Source organism: Fringilla coelebs, assembly GCF_963513975.1.
Source record: "Fringilla coelebs genome assembly, chromosome: 15".
Classification (NCBI taxonomy): domain Eukaryota; kingdom Metazoa; phylum Chordata; class Aves; order Passeriformes; family Fringillidae; genus Fringilla; species Fringilla coelebs.
In genome coordinates, this window is record NC_140041.1 from 4,354,346 (window position 1) to 4,381,783 (window position 27,438).

At 38.9% G+C, this 27,438-nt stretch overlaps 2 protein-coding genes across 2 annotated transcripts in view; one reads left to right on the plus strand and one right to left on the minus strand.

Moving 5' to 3' along the window:
- The window catches only part of DOCK2 (dedicator of cytokinesis 2), a gene marked incomplete at its 5' end in the record, with an annotated part of 159,676 nt that overhangs the window by 67,992 nt on the left and 64,246 nt on the right, over positions 1–27,438 (minus strand). The window lies entirely within an intron of this gene.
- Positions 14,066–21,795, plus strand: INSYN2B (inhibitory synaptic factor family member 2B; the record flags this gene model as incomplete). Its single annotated transcript, XM_084215735.1, has 3 exons — positions 14,066–15,435; positions 18,101–18,175; positions 21,609–21,795. 3 exons carry the CDS (start codon positions 14,066–14,068, stop codon positions 21,793–21,795), a joined length of 1,632 nt encoding a protein of 543 aa, XP_084071861.1.

A 27,438-nucleotide genomic window follows, 5' to 3' on the forward strand; every position in this document is an offset into this window, starting at 1 on the left:
TGGTTTTAAACAATTTTCCAAACATGGTTATCAAAATATTTTGTGGTGCCACATCACCTGGCGATCTGAACTCCTGAGGATGATGACTGTGTGCCAAAAGTACACTTCTTTGTGTTGCTCTACTGCCAAAATATTCAAGGCTATCTGCAGAGATTTATTTTTCCTCATCTCTAAGCTAGGATTTCATTCAAATAGATTGCCTTGCTAAGAAGCCAGGGAACCAACACCTCCTCCTGGACACAGCAAACAGGAATAATGAGTGTAGATACATGTCAGGGAATTGCAATCCTAGCAGGAAACAAACAAGAAACAGAATCACACGCATATAAAAGCAAACTTGATCAATGAGACTGCCAGAGAAATATAATCTGTTATGCCTCTGATATTCAGAGTTTGCATCACCTGAGCAGTCTTATAGTCTCTTATTTTTATGATTAGTCACTGCAATAGAGAGTGTGTGGGAGCATCAGTACATATCTAACAACACACACAGGGAAAAGGTGATGATTAGAAGCATTACAACCCACACCTCCACTGTATTTTCCATATTAGTGCTGTTGGGTTTAATAGCAGGACTTTGCTACTGAAAGTGTTCAGAAAAGCCTCTTAGGTCTTGGTTGGCAGTGTCATCTTTGTTCTAGTCCTCCCCTGAAGTGCCACCAAAGGACCTGTTGGGAAGCAGGTTATTTTCTGTCCTTTTAGTTCCAGAGAGCTGAGGGACAGAACCAGCACTTGGTGGATGCTGTGCCATCACACAGCCTAAAGAACTTCCAAGAGATTTGGAGAGATATCTCATCTCTTGACAACATCATTATGGTATGTTTTATAAACAAATTCTTCTCCCATATTAGTTAACATAAAGCCATTGAGCTGGATGTTCCTTTACAGCTTCCTAGACCTGGATCTTGTGATCTGTTGTGTGGTTCCTGGTCAAGGACTCTCCAAACTATGGCTGCAACATTATCATATTAAGGCAAGAGTCTGGGAAGCTGGAGGGACTGGAATCGAATTTTCCATTTAGATTATTATCAGTTTTCAAGGCATGTTCATTAACAAGAAAAAAAAAAAAAGTAACTTGTTCTGCTCTGTTTTTGTTTTAAAGGAAATTGCTAATATTTTAAATCTTAAAACAAGATTTCCTAGGCTGCAGAGCTCAGTGTCAGGAATTCAGTCATGGAGAGTATTATTTTCTTTAGTATTTCCCTTAAAATAAAGATGTCCTTCTTATATTTATAAAATATGAACATAAAGCATTTACTACTAGATCAAGGCCATTTGTCTTTTCTGAAATGGCACTGTAGTCACATAAGGTAAAAGTGTCTTTTATTTGATCTCATCTTGGTACAAGATTTTGACCTCCAAGACTGTTAAATACAACAAACATTAAAATATTTTAGTAATATTTAGGAAATAATTACAAATAATTATATATATTAAAATATATAAAATTATATATATTTCAAAAAAGGTTATAATAAAATAAGAGAACTAATGAATCAGGCAGTAGAGAAGGAGGGAATTTGGAACACAGGAGCAGCAGTGGAGCTCCTTAGCCCTTCCAGATGATCCCAGAATTCTGCCTGCTGCAATCAAAGTGTTCCAGGACATTAGGTCGGCCCTAGCAGGTTGTGAGCACAAGGCACAGATGCTCTGCAAGAACAGAGCACCCAAGCATGAAAACAGGAAACCAGTAATGTGGTCCCAGGGATCTGGGAGGAGACAGAAAAAGGAACTTGCACTCTGCTGAGTTGAAGAGCACTCCCCAGGATTTCACAGCAGTGCGTGGGGAGCAGGTTCATTGGTGGCAGAGAAACTGAGGAATGAAAATGTGCAGGATGTGGGCATGGGCTGGCAGCTGGAAAAACCCCAAAGGCAGCCCTTGTTCAGGTGATTTCCCTGCTGCTGCCTCCAAGCCCTGCATCAGTGGGGGCCCCAGAGGTTTGGGCACCCCAGTGTTCCCAGACAGGCTAACAGGGAAACAGCCTGATGTGCAGACCTGTGGGACACCCTGGGGACATGCAAAGGGCATCAAAATCAGCCTTGTTAGCCTGCTAACAAAATCTTAATTACTGCAACAGAAATAGCTCTGAGAATGCTGGCATTTTCTGGAAGCTCTTCACAAAACAAGTGACACCAGGATTACAAACATCTCTACCAACATACGAAATTTACTGTTTTTAAAAAGGAAAGGTGTTGCCACTGAATGAGGTCGATTCCCATTATGCAAGGATACACATGCCCTCAGGCTGCCAGTTAGACACTCCTGCCTCATAATTCTTTTTCTGGACTTAGGGGAATAACAAAGCAATCTTGACAGATTACACATGGCAACATTTCTGTCTGTTCTAGCAATTTTTTAAGGTGTTTAGTAAGTAGTTAGGGTTTTTTTTGTTTTTGTTTTTTCTTTTAGTTTTACAAGACAAACCAACCAACCAAAACCTGAAGCACACTCCTCATTTTATGCAGCTAACACATTATATAATAACCCTATCCCAAGCCTCTCTAGCAGCTTCTGGGTTGCCAGCCTGGCTCAGCTTTGTGGTGAGGCACTAATTTGGTTTCTTGTTTAACTTTTTCTGGAAATTATTGCAAAAACCTCATGTCCAGTCATGTCTGAAGTAAGACACAACCACACCTACATGCTTCATGTTTTACTTGCCTTCTTAATAACACAGGTTTGCATTGCAGTATTTTGCTTGAATCACACTGCTACTTACCCAAATTAAACCTGAAGCTATTCCCAAGGAGACCTTTTACATTGAAATTATTCTTTAAAATAAAAAACACCACAGTTTTCTGAAAATAACCTCATTGCAGGGCCATTAAGGCAACACAGTGCTCATATGGTAATGAAGGAAGGAAGTAACTTCTATAAAATTGCTGATATTTCACTAACAGGCCCTGGGAGATCATCCCAGGGATACAAAAAAGAAGAAAGGTCATCTTTGTTCTTGAGACAGGACAGGCCATATTCCATATTATATAACAACTTCAGAGGCTGCTCTTTTCTTCTCCAGCTAGAGAGATACAATCATGTAAAATACTCAATTACTTGGGTCATTCTGCATTCTTATGCTTAGAAGAGAATCAGAAAGTACAGGGAAAGTGAGTTTAAGCCAATATTTATCTGCTTATGCAATTAACTTACATATTACTTTTAAAGGACTTCACATATTTCAAAACATATGCAGAACTGAAGTTGCTATTAATTTGTACAGAATGCTGCATGTCTGTCTTCTTTGAAATTAATTGACCTCGCTGGTGGAAAAATAATTTGAGCATTAAAAAATTTCTTGAAGATACTTATTTCCAGGCAGCCTTTTAGTTTAGGCTTATTGCAGTTCCCAAGTAGAACTTCTTGACTTCTTCAAACTTCCAGCCTCAGTAAAGACTGAATAACAAAATCCCCAACCCTGAGTGACAAGCAGGTGTCACACAGCTCAGGACGCTGCAGATTTATTAGACAAATCATCAATTAGTAAATTCTCTGACTATCTAAGTATAACTTTGTAAGCTAAAAATAAAAATTGAATTTATACAAGATATAGAATCAGTTATAAGGTACCAATATTGAGAAATACCTGAAATGGGAAAGGCAAGGAAACAAACAAGCTTTTGTTTTGCCCTTGACATCACTGGGACAGGAGCTTGTGTTGCCCAGAGAAGCTTTTCATTTCTCCAGCAAGGTTCAGAGCCCTTGGAGTGTCCAGAGTTGTTCATCTTCCCTTAGAACCATCAGTAGGTCGCCAGAGGGTCACCTCCCTCCCTCTGTGGTGCCATCTGAGAAACTCCACAAGGTGAAGCATCACCTTTCCCACGAGGAGAGTGAAATGTTTATCTACACTTTGTGATTTATTTTTGCAAACCACCATTGCACCTTTGCTCTTTGGAGACATTCCAGGACAGACCAGACACAAGATCCATGATTCTAAATGTGCCCAGCAGGACAGAAATATACCTGTGGGATACTTTAGTGAGTTACCAGATCGCTCTCTCTTCCCATCTCACTTTTTTCCCAAATAAAGCATCACCACCTCACTTTTTCTGCCATGGGATTGGATTCCTTTCAAACACAAGTATTATCTCACTACCTGCACTGGTTCCTCCTCCTAAGACCCCACAGTTTCACAGAATTTCCTTCATCCTCTGTTTCTGTAGGAGTTCTGCTCTGTGCCAAAGACCCCCAGCTACTGAATCTCAGCCCTTAACTGGGGGTGTTGTGGTTTCTCCAACAATAACTCAAACTGCTGAGGCTCTATATGGAGACTTTAAAGAAATTATTTATATTAATATTTCTTGGGTATTAAGAAATAACAAAGATTATCAAAATTGAGTGCCAAATAGAGAGAAACAATTAGTTACAAAGTTATAAAAAGACATATAAATTTATTCTTTTAGTTTTAAGTTTTTTTTAAGATGTCACCTACGCCCTTCAGTCATCAGGGGCATGAGTTCCAGCCAAGTGTCTGGTTCCTTTGTAACTCAGACTGCTTCTAACTTCAGGAGAAACTATACAACCTTTGATAAAGGAGAAAAACACATTTTCTTTTAAATACCAGGAGAAAAAGTTGCTAGGCATTTTTTGAATCTTCCATCTTCCAGCATTCCTCAGCACCTGCTAGTACTGAGACAATTTTAGCATTCATAATCTGCCCCAAGCTAGCAGTAACCATCAAAAAAAGTAAAAATAAAAGAATATTATTCAAATAAAGTGTGAAGAACAAATTAGCCAGTTGTTTGTCTTACCCCGGTGGGACAAGTTTTGACTGAATTTTTATTCAATTGCTTTGAAGAAAAACCATTATCTAGCCATAAATATTTTAATAATATAAAATGGCACATGGCAATAATGCTGTAACTTAGCATGGGTGTCTCTGTTAAAGCATGAGCTACAGAGAAACTTTCATTTTCCTGGTGCTCCTTATGTGGGGAGTGGTGCCAAGCTTGGAGAGCAATTGCAAGGCTACATTATTTTTCAGGCTATAAATAATTAACTGAAGTGGGATTCTTTCAAATCCTCTCCTCACAAAAAGCAAGGCTGTTCAAAAGCAAGTTCTCTCCACCTTTAGAACAGGTAGTCAGGCAATAATGATGCTACAATTCAAAAGTAAAGGCACCTGCCCTGCATAATAACAATCTGTGAGCCTCTCAAACAACATTAAGCTGCAGAGTGTTTAAATATACAGGGCAGAAGTGGTGTATAAATTGATAGAATAAAGTCACAGAGAATTCTGGATAAGTTGGTGAAGCAAACTTAAAACACAACTCTAAAAACCACCTTTACAATGCTCATAAAAGAGAATAAACCTTTCTCATGGACTTAAAGAGAAGTACTGCACAAGAGAGCAGACACAACCTGTGTTGTCCCTTCCCATTATTCTATTGCAACATGAAGCTCCTGAGTTGTTAAATAGACAGTCATGAAAGCAAGAGTTGTGTTCTTACCAAATACTTGTAACTCTTATAAATCTGAACTGTGAGTTGCCTTAATGCCCTCACTATTGATAATATGAAACAGAACTAAAATTTACAACTGCAAAGTCAGAAGAAGGGAACAAACATTGCAAGATTTATCATGCAGTTCTCCTCCATTTAATTGTAACCCCTCAAAACACATGTGACTGAACTCTCCAACATCAGCAGGCTGGTATATTTTGACATAAAATTACTTATAGCAGAGACTCAAAATAAACAGAGGTTTCTCTCTTGCTCTACTCCTCACTAATCCCCCTCCAGAATGGATAATTCTGGCTCCTGACAGGTTTAGGATGGAATGAAACAGAACCCACACAAGAACCTGAACTACCAACCTTATTGCCAATCATACCCCAGCTCCGTTTTGCAAACATTCCAAAGGAGTTGTGCCAAGGCATCAGCCTGGCTGAGCAGACTGCACTGCAGGGTGATACAGCCTGAGAAATCTTCCTCTGACACTGCAAACAGCCGTGGCCAGCACTGAGCAGAGATTTTCCCAGAGGAGCCCCCAGCTCCTTGTATCCCAAGCTCCATTTCTCCTCCACCTGTGGCTTTTTGTGCCAGAATTTGGGCGCCTGTGGGAAGTGCCAGTCTCTGCAGACACCCTGCCAAAGCCAATAAGCACAATTCCAGTCTCTCCTGCACTTACTGCCAGCCAGTGGCTGCTAACCCAGTCTGAGCTGCCCTAATTCCCCCACACCAAAAATATTTTTCAAAACCGACATCTGGTAAGAGGCACAGCCAGGTGCATTCAGCTGAACACACAAAACACATCTCTGGAGGATGAAATATCCAGTTACTCACATTCTTGATGCTCTGGAGGAACACAGGTAAAAAAGCCTCAGGATGCAATTTTAAATTCCAGCCCTGTTACCATGATGAGAGCTGGCACAATGTTCCCACCCAGGTTCCAGGGCTTCCCCAGGGAACAGAAGCCATGGGACAGTGGATTTCAGTGAGAGCTTGGCACAGTTTCTGTGGCATTCACATTCTCTGAAAAATCCCTTCACCCAGGATTTTCTCCTGGGAAGCTGAGAGGCCTCAGAGAAAAAGGAAAACAATTCTTATCTCATTTGCTTCTCCTGTGTGGAATGTGTCTGGAGATTGTTCACCCACGGGTGATTGTTCCATTGCATTCTGCTGTGAGTTGTTTTCACTCTTTGGCCAGTCAGGGCCAAACTGTGTCGGGACTCTAGAAAGAGCCATGAGTTTTCATTATTATCTTTTTAGCATTCTGTAAGTATCCTTTCTGTATGGTTTAGTATAGTATAGTATTCTTTAGTATAATATAGTATCATAAAGTAATAAATGAGCCTTCTGAGAACATGGACTCACGTGCGGGTACCATTTGTGGGTTTCTCTGGGTCTGGACTGAAAGCACTTAAGACAGTAGTTCATGTTCAGACTCAAGTGTTTATTATTTCTTATCAGTAAAACAGTCTCACTGCTGTGAGTTCAGCAGCTTTTCATCAGAAGGCACAAAATGGCCAACAGTCTCTTGTTCCAAGGTCTTTTAAGACTAAACTATCCAATTAAGAACTGACACCTGGATTATTTTCCCTTTTAACCCAATAACTGATCCCAAAGGGCTGCAATGGGGACTTTTCTGCCCAATTACAAAATGCCACCCAAACCCATGGAGAAGAAGGAAGAAGCAGCATGAAGAAGAAACCCAGGACAACACCCTGTGCCCTCCATCCTTCTTCCATCCACAACACACTAAAAATCCCAAAACCTCAATTTCTCACCCAGTGACACACCTGCACTGCTCTCTATAATCCATTTCACACTTTTGTGGGTTCCAGTCTATCTTGAAGCCTGGGAAACTTTCTCCATGAATGAGGGTCAGAGTCAGTGCTCCCCTGGGATCAGGGCACCCCAGAGCAGACAGAGAAATATTCCTGGTGCTGTGGGTTTCCACAGAGTCAGATGCATCATTCCTGCCCTCGCTGGGGCATTCCCAGCAAATACAAAAAGTTTCTTTCACTGCTTCCCCAAATTCCCAGGTTTGTGACACGAGTGAGAGTAACAGTTGACTCCTTCCATTTACTGAAACTCCCACTTACTGAAGTGGCAAAAAAAGTTCTGGTGATCCTAAAGAATCCTAACTGAACACCCAGTGCTTACAAGGCATCCCACACAGCTGCAGCACAGCAGACTGCTAAATACTCTTGGATGCAGCTTTGCCATGTCATTCTTGATCTGAAGTGATAAATTCACTGGAAAAAACCCCAGAAATTAACTGAAAGCTAAGGGGCTGCAGAAAATATACTTAAAACTTGGTTTTTAGAATTAAATAAATGCTGTAATGATGAAAACAACCCCAGTGTAGAAGTCACAGTCTTTAGCAAGCACTTTAAATTGTAGCAAAAAAAAAAAAAAAAGCACTGGTTTTAAATGGTATTTCTTGTAGCAGTGTCTCAACAGGAGAAATGTGCTGGGCAGAGGCAACCTGTCACACAGGAACCATGAAAATGCAGCTTTTAAGTTTGCTACTTGGGGAAAACCAGTAAATGTTTCTGTTTTAACAGGCATAGTCAATATAATTGACAACCAAAGAAAAAGTTCAAAAGGTCTTTTTCATTTTTATGAACTAAAATTAGTTCATTTTTATGGTCTAATCTGTCTTTAACCAAGTGCTGATGCCTACAGGGTGCAAACCTGCCTTGCACAGGTTACCTACAGACCTACATACAGCTCTGTTAACGTTTTATAAAGCCTGAATAAAAACCTACAATAATCTAAAGTGTAAAATGCATGCACACTTTGATACAAACATCAAGTACTTAGCAATATTTTTTCAACTGATAAGATTTCTACAAGGAAGAGCACTGAAATTTTGTGCTGTGAACCAGCTATTTGGACACTTTCCAGCTCACCAGCCTGTCACATTGGATAACTTCCCTTTCCCTGTAGGCATTCAAGCAGTTCTTCAAGAGAAATTTCTCAGTTTTAAGTACACTCATCTTTGCAAACTAACACTGAAAAAAATCCAGCTTGTGTCTCTATATAAATATGCAACTGAAATGATTCCCTCTAAAGTGAATAAAAGAGTTGTATCTTACCTCCTGACACTAAACTTTGCAGGAACAATTTCCAGCATATGCTCCAGAAGAAATACTGAGATAAAAATGTTTTCTAATCCATGAAGACCTTTTTTTTCTGACAGAGAAAATGGAATCTATCATCTTTTCAAAGGAAAAGAACTTTTATTTTTATTAAAGTAGAATAAAGGAATTTCAAGTTCTGAAAGTTATTTCAGAAATAAGATCATCATGGTTTTATCTCTTAGTGCATCTTCAGCACTTCATGTGCAATGGCATTGCATCATCTCAATCAAATCATAGGCAAACCGCACTCAATTTTCATCCCTAAATCTTGCTTAGCCAAGTCCATTTTCTGCTGCAGTAAGTATCACAGCATCTTCTCTACCCAGTCTCACCAACCTGAAGTAATTTCCAGATCTTGCTGTAAAATTAGTCAGAGACAAAATCCTGTAATCTCTACCGTTACTGAAATGTTCCCTTTCTGAGAATAGAAGCTTCCATCCTACCCTGTATTCCTTATCTCTGTTAGAGTCTCTTCTCCAGTCACCTGGATCCCACCTGGAGGTGGCTTACAAAACCCACCAGCAGGATTTATAAAGAAGTTCTTGCCTTCTTCAGTCCTTTTTGCTCAAGCAAAGTTCCTTCAGCCTTACCAAACCACTGCTGTAGGGGAAAACTGAGCCCACCCAGGGACATCCAGAGAGCTCCTCTGTGGCCATGCACACCAACAGAAACAGATATTCTGTGTACTGCCCAATAAGAGTAAGAAATAGAAGAATATTACACTAGACAAGCTGTGCACTGGAGAAAACTCCAGGTACAAAACTATATTCCACAAATTACTCCATCTCTTATAATAAACACATTTACTTTCATAAATAGCTTTGTGCTTCATTCTGTGGGACCCAAAGCAATAAGACTCCTTGTTGTGATCAACAACAGGCCCCTGTACACAGAGGCCATTTAAAAATCTCTCTCAGCAGTTTCATCTCTCCTGTTCCCTGCCAGCTTTTCCTGTGTATCACAATAAGCTGCAAATTTGCACTTCTGGGGGACTGTTTCTACTTTACAGGCTCTGCATCTGTCACCCATTTTCATCTGAAAATATTCCCTTCAGAGGCCTCCTTGCATGCAGTTCCTCTGGAACTCTGAGCACATTTCCATCCATTTCCCTCTGCAAGAAAGGAGGACAGGAAAAAGAGGTAATTTTCAGCATCATCCAATTCCAATGGTTTCCAATCCATCTCTAGCTCTCTGTGCTAGCTGGTGATGTATGTTTCACTGCAGTCTCCAGGGATTTCAGAAGCATATCTAAACTTATCCTCAACATCTCTCATTATTTTGAGGGAAAAAACCCAACAGGACTTTTATGCAAAGAAGAGTTATGACTGAATTAAGCAGCTTGGCCAACAGCTATTGCTGAAGCTTCTGATGGAGACAGAAAATGAAGTGGAACAAAAGCAACATCCAAACCAACACAATTAAAGCCTTGATTCAGACTTGTAAACTAAAAATGGTGCATTTCAGATATTATTTTTTTGTTTTGAAAATTGAACCTGCATAGAAGGAGATCTCTGCTGTGGCCAGGCTGTTTGCAGCCACTGACAAGCACACACTTCACAGCAGCCCCCACATGCAGCCTCTGATCCCAGGAACAGTTTAGGAACCCTGGAGAGATTTGCAACATGAAGGGAAAGTGAGAGTCACACAAATTTCTTAGAACTTGAGAATCTCCCACCTAGAAAGCAGCTTATTATCAAGCACAAAACATAATTAAATTCAGCAAGCTGCCTCTCTAAACTGAAAATGTCCATCAAATGTGCACCATGGAAAATCTGTTTTCTACAGGACAAACCACAAATCAGACATGACAGAAAACTGTCCAGTCAGAATAAATTATCTTACAGTTTTTACAGCTGTCACCTATCACAGAATCAGAACAGTTTCTGTTGGACAGCACCTTAAAAATCACCTTGCTCCAACCCACTGCCATAGACTGAGTTGGGAAATTTAAAGTGAAGATGCTCAAAAGTGGAAAGCAAATTAGATTAATCATCCTCCTGTTGAAAGCCCCACAAACTTTTCCTAGTTCCTCTATTTATTGGAAAGGTTCTGTTCAACTATTTAGTTTCAAGAAATATTGTTTTTAAAGCATGCATAACGGAAAACCAAAATTCTAAAATACATGTCACGCTTTTACTGTAGGGAAAATATTTATTTTTTGAATCAATTTGTCAAATGAAAAGTTAGGGTGTCCAACTGCAGCTGGAAGAATCTGAAAACCATGTGAAATTAGTAACTTTTGCCACAAATTGCAGAAAACCCCCAGAACCACCATTCTCACACATCTGCACTCTTCCAAAATCCCCACTATCTGTTGCTGCAAGGTTTTTTCTTCATGCAATTCCTGTAATCTCCATTTATCCTTACCACTGCACTTCTCTACCCACAGCTTCAGCCATTGAACTGAAATATGAACCAAAAAATATGTTTGACTCTATAGAAGAAATTGGGAAGGCAGGGGCAGGAAAGATGGAAGAAAAATTATATAGAAAAAATATCTATGTCTTGTCAAACTTCCTCTGCCTGGCAGTCTGACTGAGCTGTGTGTGCATTTCTGAGAATTCAGACCCACAACCCCAGCCTGGAAAAGCAGTTTTATTGCTGTTTGGAGGGGCAGGCTTTGCACCTGAGTGTTTTTTAGGGGGTTCACTGGTTACACCCTGGGATACAATTTCAATGGAGCAAGGAAAAGTTTACAGTGCAGAGGAACTACCACCACTAAGAATTGTGTGTGCAAAGCATGCAGAGACCTTAAAAGTCAAGATTTCCTTTCACAGTACCAGCCAAGCCAAACAGAAAAAAAAAAATACAACATCAGTCAGATCTACATACTCAAAACATTTGAAAGAGAAGCATGAAATGTGCACCATTTAAAAATAACATCCAGCACCTCCTGGGGCACTTATCCAACAGGGGATGGAGGCATTGGAAAAACCCAGGGAGTTCATGGAGCAGAGCAGCCAAGGAACAAGGAAGAGGCTGCAGAGCTGGAGCCATGGAACATTAAACTCCAGTAAATTTCTTCTACTAAAACTGTTAGTATTACTACCAGACATTAATTTAAAACTGAATTAATCTTTTCTTTATGAGTGAAATAAGTTAAATTAATACATTGAAAGCACTTCTATGAAATGGATCCTTAGGATTTTTCCTACTTCAGTCAATGTCAAATAATGAGCAAAACAAGAACTTTAAATTGCTGTGTCAGGAAAGAATAAAGAATTTGATGCTGGGCAATGGAAAATGTTATTTAAACTCAGTAATTGGCAATGTTGAACTGATTTGTTAACTCAAGAGCAGACACCTATAACTCATTGAAATTCACCAGCCTGGGTTTTCAATCCAAATATTTGAACATTCTTAGCTCTATATTTTTTTTCCTTTCAGCTTGATTTAATATAAACAACAGCACCAAAATGTTCATTACAATTCATAGTAAACCCAGAGTATTGGATGACAAGGTAGCTAAAAATCAACAGAGTTAAAATAGCAATTTTCAAATTAAGAATGCAAGAATGTAGCTCAAATGCCTCTACAGCCCAAGGAGAGCTCTCAAAAAACCCTTAAGGGCTTTTTAGTTTTATTTAAAACACAAAGGATTAGCTTTCTAAAGCTTCTTTCGGAATTTAATTGGACAAGTATAACTTTTAAAGTAGTCCATCTGCCTGGAGCACAGCAGCTGTGATGGGGAGAATGCTGCTGCAATATTTGGATAAATTCTCAAACAGAACCGTTAAAAGTCTCTGGTAATTAGTGGGTGAAATGAGAACTCAGAACTTGGCACTGGAATGTTGTTTGCAGAAACTGTTTGGACTTGTTTACTGTGATTCTTGTTTCCAATGCACAATCAGCACAGAGATTCCCATGACTTCATGAATATCACAAAGTAAAATTTGGTATTAATGCATATATTTATTTTCTCAATATCTTATGTGACATTTCTCTCTGCAATGAAATAATCCAACACTCATTTTCTTCTAAAACTTTATAATAGAGTAATATCACATTATTACTTTGCTTAAATTATATTACAGTGCCTAAATGTTACATGATGCTGCATAACAGTTTGCTGTATTCTGTAACAAGATCTTTCCCACTGCACCCATCTCCTCAATTCTTGTAAATTAAATATGGTAAAATCTGTGCAATGCTTAAATAAAAGGTTCTGAGCTAATGGAAGTAGTAAGGCTAATGAAATGACCAGTGAATTAACAGGGAACAGGATTAATAGCAAATTACCACTGTACTGGGAATTTAGCTGCAACCTTGTACTCAAATCTGAACACTTGAAAATTAAAAACTTTAAAAACAAACAAAAAAAAATTTACTTTTGTTCAAACCTCAACTTTCCTCCAAATTTAGAACACACATTTGTATTGTTCACTTTTGGATATTTTATCCATAACAGGATTTAGTGGCCATTCTCAAATCTAGCTGCTTAAGTTTTAAGATCTGCATTTGAGACCAGATTCGGGCTTATGATATTCTGTATCTGTTCTATATAAATATATATCTCCATTTTTTGAGCATTGTATTTCATACAAAAAAAACTTGAGCCACTTGAAAATTCTAAACCATTTTTCAGTTTCTGTACAAGTATCTCATTGCCAAAGTTACAGAAGCAGAGATGATGCAAAGTGCCTAGGAGACAGCAGCAGGAAATCACCGTGTGCCACTGTGCTCAGCTACAACTCTTTTCTTTTTATTTTCAGGAAACATTTTCTGCTCTTCTGCTTTTTCTGGTTATTCAACCTGGACCTCTGTCCTGTTTACAGAACTGAGGCAACCCCTTGGACATGATCTGCCTTGTGTTTGCAAGAATGGCAGTAACAACCACACATCAGTAACTTTTCTCACTGAATCCCTCTGGATGCTGTATTTTGCCCTGGTCATAAGTGGTGACATTTTCCTTACCTCTTTGGGAAGATTAGTTTCAACAGGACGTTAAAAAGATGGCTGAGGAAGAAAAACTATCTCTAAAGAAAGCAATTCAGTTTGATATTAATGGATATATTCCATATTCAGTGCAACTATGCATCAGAAATGAAAATGCCCCCAGAAGTTATTGTGCTTGTTTAGAAAACATGCAAATTAAACACATGTGACTGGTCCATCAGAAAAAGAAAAAAGCTGGATCCCTAATGGAGAGCTGCTGTCAAGTGAGAGCCTCCAGGAAAGCCATAGACTCAACCTTACCTTGAAATTAGTTCACTGAAACAGCCTGTGGCAATTTTGTAATACAAAGACCATGTTAGCTGCAGGTGAAAGGATTTCTGCATTCCCGAGCTGCAAGAAATATTACCTTAAATTTTATATTTAATTTATCTTAGTTTTGGTCTAATCAGCAATTAAATTTGAAAGAGGATCCCTAAAGAGAACATGCCAGTTGAAAATACAGATAATAACAAGGAGAAGAATGCTAGGCTCCAGGAGTGAGGTGTTAATTTGTATCTTAGGAACAATATTAACATACAGGTCAAATGTCAAATGAAATGGGTCGCAAAGAAACACGTTACTTACAGACTTTAAATTGTGATTCAATGGCCCAGCAAAACATGAAAATGAGACCAGTGCTGCTGAAAAGGAACAGCCTGGACTCAGCAGATTTTCTGAGGCACCCCCAGCACCGCAGGACCAAATCCCAGCAGGTCCGTTTCAAGGATGATGGTGTCAGCACCAAGGCAGAGCTGGAGGCTAATCCTGCCCCAGACACAGCACTCACTACTGGCAAGACAGAAATATTTAGGGATCACAATTTTTTGCTAACTCAGTCTCCAACTTTTCCAAGGGCTCACAAGGGGCTTCGGAATATTGCCATACAAACTTCTCCCAGCCTCAGGAAACACTTCCCTGTTTTTAAAAGGAAGAAGCTGACAGTAAGCAAATCGCTGACAGAAATGCCAGCAGAGCCTGCAAACTCTATCCAGGTAAATGGCAACCTTTGTGAACCAGACATTCTGTCCTCAGAGCTCTGCTACTTGAGGGTAAGTCATCACTTGGAGGATGGATGCAGGAATAGTGAGGTGGGCTCGGGTCAGAGATCATCAAAAGCACAAAGCAATGGCCCGAGGTACTCGGGGGATTTCTCAGAGTCAGACAAGACAACTGCGTCCACACAGGTGCCTGAATACATCCACGTGAGTTTCCCACAAGACACAAACGTTCCCCTGGATGTACCAGACACAACCACAGCTTCAAGTAATTCACTGCATTCTTCTACTGTCATCAACAGCCAGGAAAGTCGTGAAAACAGCACACTGTCATCTGATTCTGACAGAGCAGAGCCTTGCCTGAGCAACTCCGGGAACTGCAGTGAATGTAACCCCCACTCTGCTGCTCCTGAAGAGCAGAAAAGCGATTCTGAGCCGCCTGTAGCCAGCAGAGATGCCAGCAGTAAGGAAACTGCTCCACTGTCCCCTCCATCAAATCACAGCTCATCTCCTTGTTCCCTCAGAGACTGTCACCAGACAGGAGAGCACAAGCCAGGGTCCAGCTGTGTGACACTCCCAAGTGATGATCACCTGCCACTGCCCAGCAGCAATGCATCCAAACCATGTCTGCCATGTGACACTGAAACCCAGAACAATTCCACCCAGTCAGATGTTTCCCAGTGTAACAGCTGCTCAGAAGGATTTCACACAAAGTCTCATCCGCCAAGGAATGAAATAAACCCGCAAAGCAACAAAGAGATTAATGAAATCAATCAAATTCACTTGGCACATGGAGAACTCTGTGCCCTACAAGGCAGGCTGCAGTCTGTAGAGGAATCCTTGCAGTCCAACCAGGAGAAGATTAAAGTCCTTTTGAATGTAATCCAAGACCTGGAAAAATCCAGAGCCCTCAGTGAAGGGTATGGTTCATTTTTAATATTAGTAATTCATCAGCTAGCGTAAAGTAGATGTTAGCATTCTTTTAACCTTTGCTACTGAAAAACACAGCTCCTCTGATATTTAAAGATGAGTTTGCAAAAATGTATCTTACACCCTTTTTATGATGTTTGGGCCTCAGCAGAGAAGCAAGTCCCTTTATAGCTTGGCTTTAGCTGACACTGCCTTTACAAAATCCAGTGCAAGACCCAGCTTAAGAGCTCCCTTTTTTATTTAGATTTAGGGTGTTCAAAGCATGGCAAGGTCAGACACACAAGGGGTGCCAGACTGAGAGCTAAGGACAGAGCATGTGAAGGCTGTCAGCAAGAGCTCACTTCAGACTCTCAGGTTGCAGTGGCTCCCTTCTCACCCCCATACAATGTAAAAACCCTGTCTTTATTGTCACTATGGTGACACAGACTGTGCCAAGGCTACAAGCAGTATTCATGCATTAGTATGCATTATAAATAAAAAAAAATACCATAAATGCAACTAACATCTAAAGATTGGACAAAGTTAAAATAGAATCTAAAATATTTTTATGCTCAAAACAGGTTTCAGAGTATCCTAATAGAGCTTTCCAAACTATCAACAGCATCTCTTACAGTAATTGCATCTAGAATACACTTTAAAGTTCTGTTTTGTTGTAAAGTAGTATATCCTTCAAACAACTCATCTTTGAAAAACTCAGAAACAAATCAAAGGAATGAAGGTTCCATTTCATTTTTTAAAGAAAAAAAGAACATGAAGAGATTATGCTGCCATAATTTTAATCTTTAGCACAGGCATCTCATGCATGTAGATAAATCACTTATGCATGCAAAACTGCACTCAATTCTAAAATCAGATCACGTGTATCAGCTGTATTTACTGCTTACAATAATGACCAAATCAGGTCACTTCCACATTTGCACAACTGTGCAGACTCCACAAGGAGGCTGCACTGAGGGTTTGTGCAGGTGCAGCTGCAGAAAGAGCCCAGAGCATGACACTGCTGTGCCCACACCTCCCTGCATCAGGGCTCTGCTCTTGGTCCATGAGGGCAGAACTCTCAGGATAGAACAAACACTGGCCACAGCTTTATATACTTCAATTTTCTTACAACTTCTGAAGAGGAAAAAAAAGAAAAAAAAAAATCTATTTAAAGAATTTTTTTCTTTTTCCAAGTATTTTAGCTTGGAATTGAAGTTAACTTGTATTTCTGTTGAATAACATTCTAACTCAAAATTCAAATAAGAATTTAGACTCATTAAAAATATTAAAACAATATAAACCAGGTTAGCATATGATTTTACTCCATAAACATTACCTTTTTTTATCTGGAAACATTAACTGGTAATGTCCATCTGGCTGTTAGCATGAAAATACTTTTATTAGCTTCCACTATGCCCACAGAAATTCTTGTTCTATCTAGCACTTTCCCCATACAATTCAGCTCCACCTGCCCTCTCTCAGAGTCTTGGTTCCATGTGATGTTCTAGCACCAAATTTGTAACAGCCTAAACACAAAAGACAAAATCCACATAGACAGACTAACAGCAAAAATGCAAAAAATATTTACAACACTCCAAACCAAAAATTCAGGTAAGAGGCAAGATTGGAGGCAGGGATCCAAGCATGTCTCAAGCCTAAGCAGACATTTCTCTGTTGTAATCTTCATCCAGACACCACCTGACTGTGGTTCCCTAGGAAGGACAGAAAAGAACAGCCCCTCCTTCTCCCCTGCATGCCTTCTCTAGGGGAGAACCTGAGTTTCAATTATGTCTGTGAATCAGCCCATGGTAAAGACTAATTTGCAGTGAAGCACAGTCAGATTATCCAGCAATATTTATAATCCATTTCTCTTCAGTTACCACTGAAACAGAAAAGGAAAGAAAGTGTTTGAAAAGAAAAATATTGCCAAATATCTTCAAGTGTCTCTCTGAGATTCAATGAGAAGCTTCAATCCACCTTGGCAGATTCACCTGACAGTAACACTGAATGTTGCTAGCACTTTTATTGATAGCACAACAACACACATGAAGAACTCCCATTTTTCCCAAAAAAATCAGAAAATTATTTTGGTACCAAGTGATCTCCCCTAATTCAAATAAAACTTATTAAATATAAGAGTTACACTTCCTTCAGAGGTGATGAGCCACCAATCTCAACCAGTTTCTAACACAGGTCTCTCCATCATAAAAATATCTCAGCTCTAGTTGCTGTAAAGCATGAAAACACATTTTCTTGTTTTCTCAACACTGCAAATTTGCAATTTATCAGCAGTAAAAACCTGACTTGGTTAAACTGAAATAACGAAACATGAAAAGGGAAGATTAGAAAGCATAAGGACAGAGATCAGGCTGATTCAGCAAATTGCATGGATTTTCAAATAGTTGAAAGTGTGTTTGTTAGAAGCAGTGTTTTCATAACCTGTATTCATACCAGAACCAACAACCAGAACTCTTGGCAGCATGAGGTGGGAGAGGTCAGGACAAGGCTCACAGGGTTTGTGTGTGTTTGAAGAAACCTTCCAGCTTAGAATCTGCCACTAGAATTTTTCATAGGGCTGACAGAAGGGCTGAACAGAATGGCTTTTGTTCATTAATGACTCAGAGCTCTGTTATTGTGCCTGTAACTCCACATCTCATGAACTGCTGTCTGTTCCAGGAGGAACTTCTACCACACTGGGCAGGACCTCAACAACTGCAGCACCTGCCAGAACACAGCGTGCATCATCTACAGGTACGCTGCTCCCCCCCAGTCCTGTCCTGCCTGCACACCCCCAGCTGCACAAAACACTGCTTTGCTCACACCTTTAGATTGTCTCAATTGTTTTTAAGAACCAGTCTTTAAGAAAAGATGAAAAGTGGTCTGTATGAGGTGTTTGGTTCATTCCCCAAGTAGAAAACAATTCACAGTGGTGGTAGCTGAAAGGAAAGGGGGATTGGACTTGGGAGGATTCAAACAGAAACTTCCCTCTAAAGTTTCACAGTGTTATTGCTGGCATGCTTTGAAGACCTGTGATGCCATTTCTGATGATGGAATTCCTCTGTGTGGTACATTTTTAAAGCTAGGGTTTCTGTAATAATTTTAGCTCTTGGGAAAGATAAACTCAGTTCTCTGAATGCCAGTGGGCTACAGCTACAGTTCATGCTAGCGTGCAAAACAGACCCAAAATTCCCACATTTTCACCTCAGTTGTTATTAATTTCACAGAATGCAATTTGATTGTAGGCTACTTCAGGTTTAAAATGCAGTTTATGCTAAACTCTTATGGCCAGAAAGCTTTTCAGGGCCATGCTCTGGGAGCTGCTCATGTTTCAAATGCTGTGTCTGTACAAACACACTCTGAGCCTTCAGCTGCCCAGACATCAGCCCCAAAGCCAGCAGGTACAAAGTCTTGCTTGTGCTGCACATGCACCTTTTCCACTCAGCAAGGGAGTTTATAAAGACAGTATCCAATTCCTGCAAGCTCAGTTACAAGGCAGAAACCCCACACCTTGGGTTACTTGATTACATTTACAAAAGTAAAGAGTTAGAGAATTTCTCTTTGAGGCTGAAGGCTTTTCTTTCATTTCAAAGAACAGGGCAGACCATTATCTTCAACACTTTGTAATCACTATAACTTTTTATTTTTTAATGGAAATAATTAATTGATAGAAAACACTCACATGGAAGTGTTTTTCCCATTGCAAGTTCTGCATGAACCACATTTAGTAAAGAGCTTAATGAACTAGACACAGCTCTGGAATCTATTGTTCAACATGCAACTCAGTCCCTCACTGATGTCCTAAACTTCTGGTAATGAAATTTCCAAGTAATTAACATATCACAAATTAATCACTGCAACTCCTCTGAGACAAAGCTGTAGGTCTTCTTCAGAGCCCCCTGGATACCCTGGGAAGTTACATGACTTATCCAAGTTATGTATCCATTAAAAAAAAAAAAAAAAGTAAAGAAAAGAAAAAGAGATTTCCTTTACTTGATCATGGTCTGTGAACAAACAATCTCTGTGTATTTCATGGGCCTAGACATGAACAGGTCACTCCCCATAATTTATATACAGACCTCCCTTGACCACGGGATTCCTTCTCTCTTTGCAAAAATGGTTTCAGTGCAGGATAGATCTTGAACAACAAGCACCATCATTCAAAGGAAAGAACAGAGGAAGTAAGGAAAAGCTCAGGGGCCTTTTTGATTTCCCAGGTAGTTTGCAGCAGTAACGATGCCTGGAGGCTCACACTGCAATGATTAATAGAACATGTGCAGAACACAGGTGATCTAAAAAGTTTCTCCTTTTAAGAGACAAGAGGAAACAGTAAGGAAACAATAGTTTTTGATTTACAGAGGTGTTCCACAGGATGTGGTTATGAAAAAAGCGTTCTGAGTGACTAATATTTGAAGTTCATTAGACAATATTCTAAAAGAAGCAATTGTTGTCAGTGTTTGCTCCAGACAAACCGTGCAATTCCTGTGTTTTATGTGGCCTAAAATGCCCATGCAAGTGTTGTTCCCTAAGATAGCATCACAGCTGTGATTAAAATCAAGTGTTTTATCTTGCCCCCATGAAGAGCCTCACTCCTTGCTGCTGCAAGCCCTGCACATGCAGAGTGCTGGGTTGCTGTCACTGAACCATCTTTATCACACAATCCCTGAGTCAAACAATGCATGAATCTCACAGAAATCCCCCTGTGGATTACACTGATCACTAAAGTAATAAAGAGCTTTTCTGCCTAACAGTGACTGTAAATTTGGCTTTATTAACTACCCAGCAGGGATTCCAGACTTGGGATTTTCCATCCAGGCCGTGTAATAGAAATGTTTGCATTGTAATAAACAAATGCAAGTAGCAACCCAAACCAGTTATCATGGGCAGTATTAAATGAAGACTGAATTGACCTCTTGCCTCTGGAGATGATATCTCCAACATTAAATTAAAAACTCAGAAGAACGGTGGAGAAAAGGCCCATGAGCAGATGCTCCCCTAACATGTTCTATAAACCCAACTTTTCATCCTCCAGCGCCCTTGATCTCTGAATATTGAAAGGTATTAAGTTACAGTTTTCATAATAAGCTGATAAAATGCAAGAGGCACTGATTTTATATCACTTCTTTCTGCCTTTTTTTAATATTTATTATGGATTGCTTCTTGTTCAAGAGATCCTTCTACTCTTTTCTAAATGGAAATTATCCTCCTGCTTTCTTTTTATCCATTGAGTGATATTATTTCATGAAAAACCCCAAGGCACATGAATTAAGGGAAACAATCTTCTAGTTAATTTCAACCTACTATTTAATGATGTTTATGGATTTTATATAAAAATACAATTAAAAGTTTTTAAAGACTTGCACATTTCCTAACTTTACAAATGTCTTCTGATCTGTGTCAAAATCAGCTTCAGGGCCTTGAAGTGCCATCCCAACCCCCTTAAATGATGCTCTTTTCCTCCCATCATGGCAAATTCAACCTTTCCACTCTCCTCTAAAGCCTTCACAGCAGACACAGCTGGTACAACTCACTCTCCTGCCCAGAAGAGATGATTGAAATAAAGAAAATACACACAATACTGCTTAAACCCTGTCCACACTGACTCTTTGAACCTTACATTTATTTCTATGCACTCATCTGCTCTTATCTAATTAACATCTTGGCTCTTGTTTGACATCAATAATAATTAGGGATTTCAACTGAGGAAATGAGTGCTACTTTCCTCTTAACTAACACCACTTATCTCAAAGACTTACATACTGTTTAATTTAATATATTTTTGTTCCTAGCCTGTGTCCTAGTGGGAGACATTCACATTTAACAAAGTTAAGTGTGTGAGAGTTTTTAATTACCAGCACATGACTGTTAGATTATGGGATCAAAATCTGACCTTTGAATAAAATGTATTGAAAGGTCATTCTGGTACATTTTCATTTTTGTCCCATTGCTTTGGGCACAAGGTTGGAATTCTTAACTCACTAAAAGTAACATTTATCACTCAAAGGAAAAAAAAAAAAAAAGAGGTGAACTTATTTTCAAAGGAGCAACCCCTTAACCCCCTCTGCTTACCCCAGGCTGTACCACTGAATAACAGCAATTATTCTGATGAGGGAAGCAGCCTTTGACATGTTCTTTAAAGGAGGAATTTCTCACTTACTAGCATAGGTCTCTAATTTTTTTTCTGTAGTGTAGAATATGACTTCAGACAACAAGAAGGAAGATTTCATCAGATTTTGAAAACACTGGACAATGCAGAGCAAAATGCAGCTTCAGCTTCACCTCAGAAGCCAGCACCTGATCCTCCAGCTCCCGAGAAAAAGGAGTTAAGGAGAAAGACAAAAAAGGTGAAAAGAAAATGCTTCTGGTGGATTTGACTTCCTCATGCATCCTTTTACATTTCAAAAGACACTAAAACAGAAAGAACTTGAGAGCACACACCTGAAAATGCGCTATTATGAAATCACAAAGGTTAAGAATGGTTAATTAGAGTATCTGAAAACTCAAAATAATTGAATTTAATTAAATTAGCTCTCTGAACAAAGGTGCATGAAGATACTATTTTCAAGAAAAGAAATGGATTCTTTCAAAAGGAAGTTCTCTTTTTTTTGTGAGGACACTTTCATATGCTTTGTAAAGACCTTTTTTTCAACTTTCCAAAAATAACAAGGTTCAAATCTCTGCTTTAAAAAGCAATGGTAGGCAAAGCTAAGCATGTCACCCAGCCTTTATTTCCCATTTATAAGCAACGTTGACTAAAAGGAAAAAATCTTCATCAAGCTTTGAACAAACAACATTATCAAGAACAAATTCAGGGAAACCTAAATTGTTCAAACAAATCTCTCCTCAGAGGAGACAATTATAATTATTTCCCATCTCCAATTTTTGTTGCTATCATCTAATATTAAACAACAAACAAAAGAATTTCAGGCTAAGTTTTAACTCTGTCCTTTTCTTTGTTTGTTATAAAAAGCCACCATTTAAAAGTGATGTAATGGACTTCTCTGAAAAGAACTGGGGAGTTGTAAAACCAGAGAATGTCCAGTAACTGTTGTCTTAAACCCCTGCTCAAGCAAGGTCCAGTTCAGTGAATCTGAGTTCTGAGTATCTCCAAGGACAAGAATCCTCAGCTCCTTGGGGAAGGCTGTTCCAGGTTTTTCTAACACCTAATCTGAAATTCCTGCATTCTGATTGTGCCCATTACATCTTGTTTTGTCCAAGCACACCTGCAAGAAGAGCTACATGGATAATGAGACCTCTCTCCTACATCTTCACTTCTAAAAGACTGAACAAACCCAATTTTCATTGCCTCTCATCTCCCATGCTGCAGCCACAGCCATCCTGGTGGTGTGAGTTGATGTCTTTTATACACCTGGAAGCCTAAAACTGGACATGGCCCTCAGAGGTCATCACCCAATTGCTGGATAAAGAGGAATTACTATTTTGGCTACTGTCTTACTGAATCTTTTACCCAATCTATCCATTTAACACCTGTATTGCTGTACCAAAATATCCCGAGATTTTTTTTTTTTTTGCCTTAAGATGTAAATTAATATATGATAGAAAAGGAACATTAAAAAAATATTTAGTGAACTGACCTGTATTGCACAAAAATATATATATATATATATATGCTGAAAAGATTTTATCAAATGTCAATGCAGCTAACTTCTTTCCTCCAAAAATACTCAAGGTACCATTAGCACACGGTGTGCCAATGGAACCCAACCTATGATTGGTGATCCCATTATTTTACTGATGAAAACTTGGTCACCTTTCATATGGGGGCAGGGGGAAAAGGTTTTCCAAAGCAAGCTGAGTGGAATGTACTGCAGACTTTTCTTAGAAGTGGCCCTGGTTCAGGGTATTCATAGATTAATCCCTGCATCTTATTTTTCTAAGTAATCCTGTATTAATTGTGCAATGTTAGTTTTAAATGTCTGTACACTTTTTGTACACTTCTGTGTTCCTTGAATTCCTAGGGTTAATTACACATTTGAAAATACATTAAAAAGAATTTTGCACAGAAGAATTTTGTCTGGAGGAACTAATTTCTTTATAAAATGAATCTTTAAGAAGAAAATTTGCATTATGCCATGGCATAATTTATCAAAATTCTAAAGGACTGACACTTAAAAACCATTTCCATGTTAATTTCACTTAGTACAGAAATGACAGGAACAAAACTGTTGTTATTTTAGAGGCTTTTCAGAAGGAAATTATTTTTTTACTTATGTCTTTAGATGCCTTTAGTGAGACAGAAAAGCTCTTCAATAATAGGTTGTGGCTATAAAGAAGGTAAGAATTAAATGACTCCATCAGAACACATCACTGTGTTACACTCAAGCTCTGCTTGTGCTGCTGTGCCAACAGCATTCCTTTGTTGCTTTAGAATTTATAATTGATGCAGTGAAGGATTTATTAGTGTATAAATTATTCTTGTGCATTAAAATAATACTTTAAGACCAATATCCCCTGTGGTAAAGTACAATAATAAGCAACACCAAGAGCTTTAACACAAGTAAAACCAGCAAGTTTTATTTCTGTATTGAACCCATTTTTACTTATTTATGATAGGCAAAAGGATGGCTTTTGTTTCTTTTTGTTGACAAGCACAATAAGTGCTCATTTTAAGCTATCTGATTTTGGGGTTGCCCACATAATGCATATGATGCTTTCAATTTATTTTCAAAGGATCCAGACAATTTAATTTAAACAAACCACACCCCTTTGGTTCACCACATAGCATGAAGCAATTCCTGGGGTCAGGAGAACTATGCAAAACAGAAACACTTTTTAGTTTAAGAAAGTCCAATCAAAGGTAGTTACAAGTAAGGCTCTAAGTCTTTCTTATGACCTGAAGAAACATCAATACTCATAAAAATCTGAAATCCACTGATTTAAGTGCTAAATCTGAAATCCACTGATAAAAGTGCTGAATCTGAAATACTCTGTTTACAGGTTTCATATTTTAACACCTGAGCTTGATGGGATTCAGAACCATAACCAATCTTTAATCCTTAACCTTGCAGTCACAATTAGCTTTTGTTTTCCAGATTGCTGAGTTGGTGGTTTTTGATTTCTCTCAGTCAGTAAAGTCTGGAGCATGCAGGTGTGGATGTGAGATTCTGTATGTGACCTGTGCCCCCAGGGCAGCAGGGGAGCTCAGGAGGTTTCCAGGCCAGCCAAGCCTCAGCCCTGAAGGAAGATTCACTTCTCTATCAGCCTTCCTCTGCCCAGTTTTCAAACTCACTCCCTCAAGGCATCTGTTTTCTGGACAGAAATATGGAATTTCAGTGCTTTCCTTCAGGAAGGCTGCAAGGAGGTTTTACCCCCAGCCATTCCCACTGTGCTTGACACTCAAAAGATTTTCTACATCAAACATGAGAGAGAACTTTGGAACAAAAGGTTTTTGTCCCACTAGAAGGTGGTGAGGAGGTGTCAGTGGTGGACACAGGAACAGGGTAATGCTGCTCTGAGGCTGTTTTGTTTAGATTTTCAAATGTACATATCTTAGCAACATAAAAAATTAAAATGTAAAGCTTTGTAACACATGAGAATCTTGGCTATATGAAAATATGATATGAAAGCATGGGGGTTTTTTATTGCTTAATATTTACAAAATATTTTATTAACTAATGATTAATTCCTATAGGAAATAAAAAAGTACCAGATACACACTACACAATTTATAGAGTGGAGATTGGAAGAGCAGTAGAAATTGGTAGACTGTTGGAAGATAAAAGTACTGGCTACAAAAAACTTCCCTAATTTACAAAATTACAGCATCATCCCTAAAACCAGCTCACAGAGCAGGAAAGAAATGTTAGAAATACAAACACATTCCTAAATAAAATAAAAAACCCCCACACAAACCCCCCATAAGTTGTCAAAAAACCCAAAGCACATCTACTTGATAGCACTTGATTACAAAAACGTTGTGAGTTTCTGAGAAATATATATTTAAGTGACATATATTATATTTAAAACATTGCACAGAATGCCACATATTCCAAAATTACTGTATTTGAAATTGTTGTTTTATGGAGTCAAACTAACCTTCTTTAAAAATTAAAAATGTATGAATAAAATCCTGATTTGTCTCCTGTAACAGCAGTTCATGTAGGGCTTCTGATGGTTCTGTGCACTATAATAATCCTGCCAGCATCATCTTCCTAATGGCACTTGGTCTCTAATGTATGTTTTGTATATTTCTAGGCCCTTTAAATGTGATGTTATCTTTTGCAATAAAATGAGATATTTTTATTAGGTTTCAGGAGTCAATTAATAATAAACAACATTTAGATTACAAAGGAAGGGAACATCTGTTCTTTGGGAAAAGAAAAATGAATGGAAAACTAACAGGAATGTCGTGGAATCATTCTGCAGCATTTCCAGGTAGAGCAGGGATGTCAATTTGAATACCAAACAAAAAAGCTGTAGCTTTTAGCTAGACCATGAGTATGCTTGAACACATCAAATTCTCCAGTCGTGGCAGCTCTGCAAATAGTTTCTGTGGTCTTTGCTCTAGAGTAGCTCTGCTTAACAGAGTTCACAGATTCCTTCTGGGTAAAGTTTTATTTGTACAATGTTATCTATAAATACTGTCTAAAAACATCTCTGTGTAGCATAGCTACACTTCCTTCATCATGTTAAACTGATATTGTGAGCAAAATCCAGTTTGGAAGTACTAAAGGAAACCTTTAAGGTGCATATATTGGATTTATGATATTTCTATTTACCTAACCAGGCCAAGACTGAAAACAAGTATTTCTGTGCTCTACACGGTTTTTGAATTAGACATCTATAATTCCTGTAGGAGGACTTCACTGCATGACAATGACCTTTATCTACAAGTCTCAATCTCATGAAATATTCAAGGTAAAGTTTGAATAGCTAGTTTCAGACAATAAACTTGTCCCTCTTCATGGAAGTGTAGATGCACTTCTACAACTACAAACAGTCAAGGTTTTCTGGGGTTTTAAGAGTGAAAACAACCAAGCAGCTGTTAAAGCCTTCAGCTGCTAAAACACCACACTGAAGGCAAGAATGGCATTTAACTAAGTCTTCCCTGCAGTAGCTGCAGAGAGCCAAATTACCTTTCCACCACCACCTCCTTCTCCTGGGGAGATTATTTCTTTCTGAGGCTGACTCTTGTCAGTAATTACACTAACACAGCTCCCAGCAGGCACTTACCAGCTAAGCCCAAGGCAGAACCTCCCTTTCCCTTTCCCTTCAACTGGCATCACAGCACAAAAAGAACCAGGCAACTGTAAACCCAGATCTCTGCCAACAAGCTAGGAGATTGTGAAAAAAACACCTGAATATGAAAATTAACCTGCTTATCCCTGTCAGAAAGCTAAAAAACCCTTCAGGTAAGCCAAATTCAGTTATCTGTCAGGTGCAAGGCATTTAAACTTGTAATGAATTACAGGTACTGTAAATTGTAACCATTGTTCTTATCAGTAAAAATCAGCGTTTGCATTACTTTGCACAGCATTTTCAGGTCATAGTAAATGACACTGCAGAGGTCATTAAAAACTCGTGCAATGTTTACAAACACTGTAAGAGATTTAAAATCTAAAGAGTAACCTCCTGTCCTCCTGGAAGTGATAGATTTGGCCCCATTTGAGAAGTCACTTGTACCTGTATGACCTCAGCTACACAGTCCAGCTGCAGAAACTCCACATATCCCACCTGTCCTTGCAGAATTCACCACAATTTCAGCAACCTGAGCTCATCTAAGCATTCTCCAGGACATAATTCTTGACTAGATGCTTCATTTTGAAAAGATCAAGCATTCAGGCTTTCACAGCAAGATTGACCCTCTCAAAAGTGTTAAACCAAACCTGAAAATTAACTTGGTGAACTAAAGTAACACACAGAGCATAGTAAAAGCTTCTTTTGCCAGTTCCTTCTGAATACAGAAGACTTTTGTTCGTTAAAAACAATTTATTTGCATATGAAAGACTATTATGTTGTGTTGCTTCAGCTGTAGAAAATGTAGCAATTTACTGGAA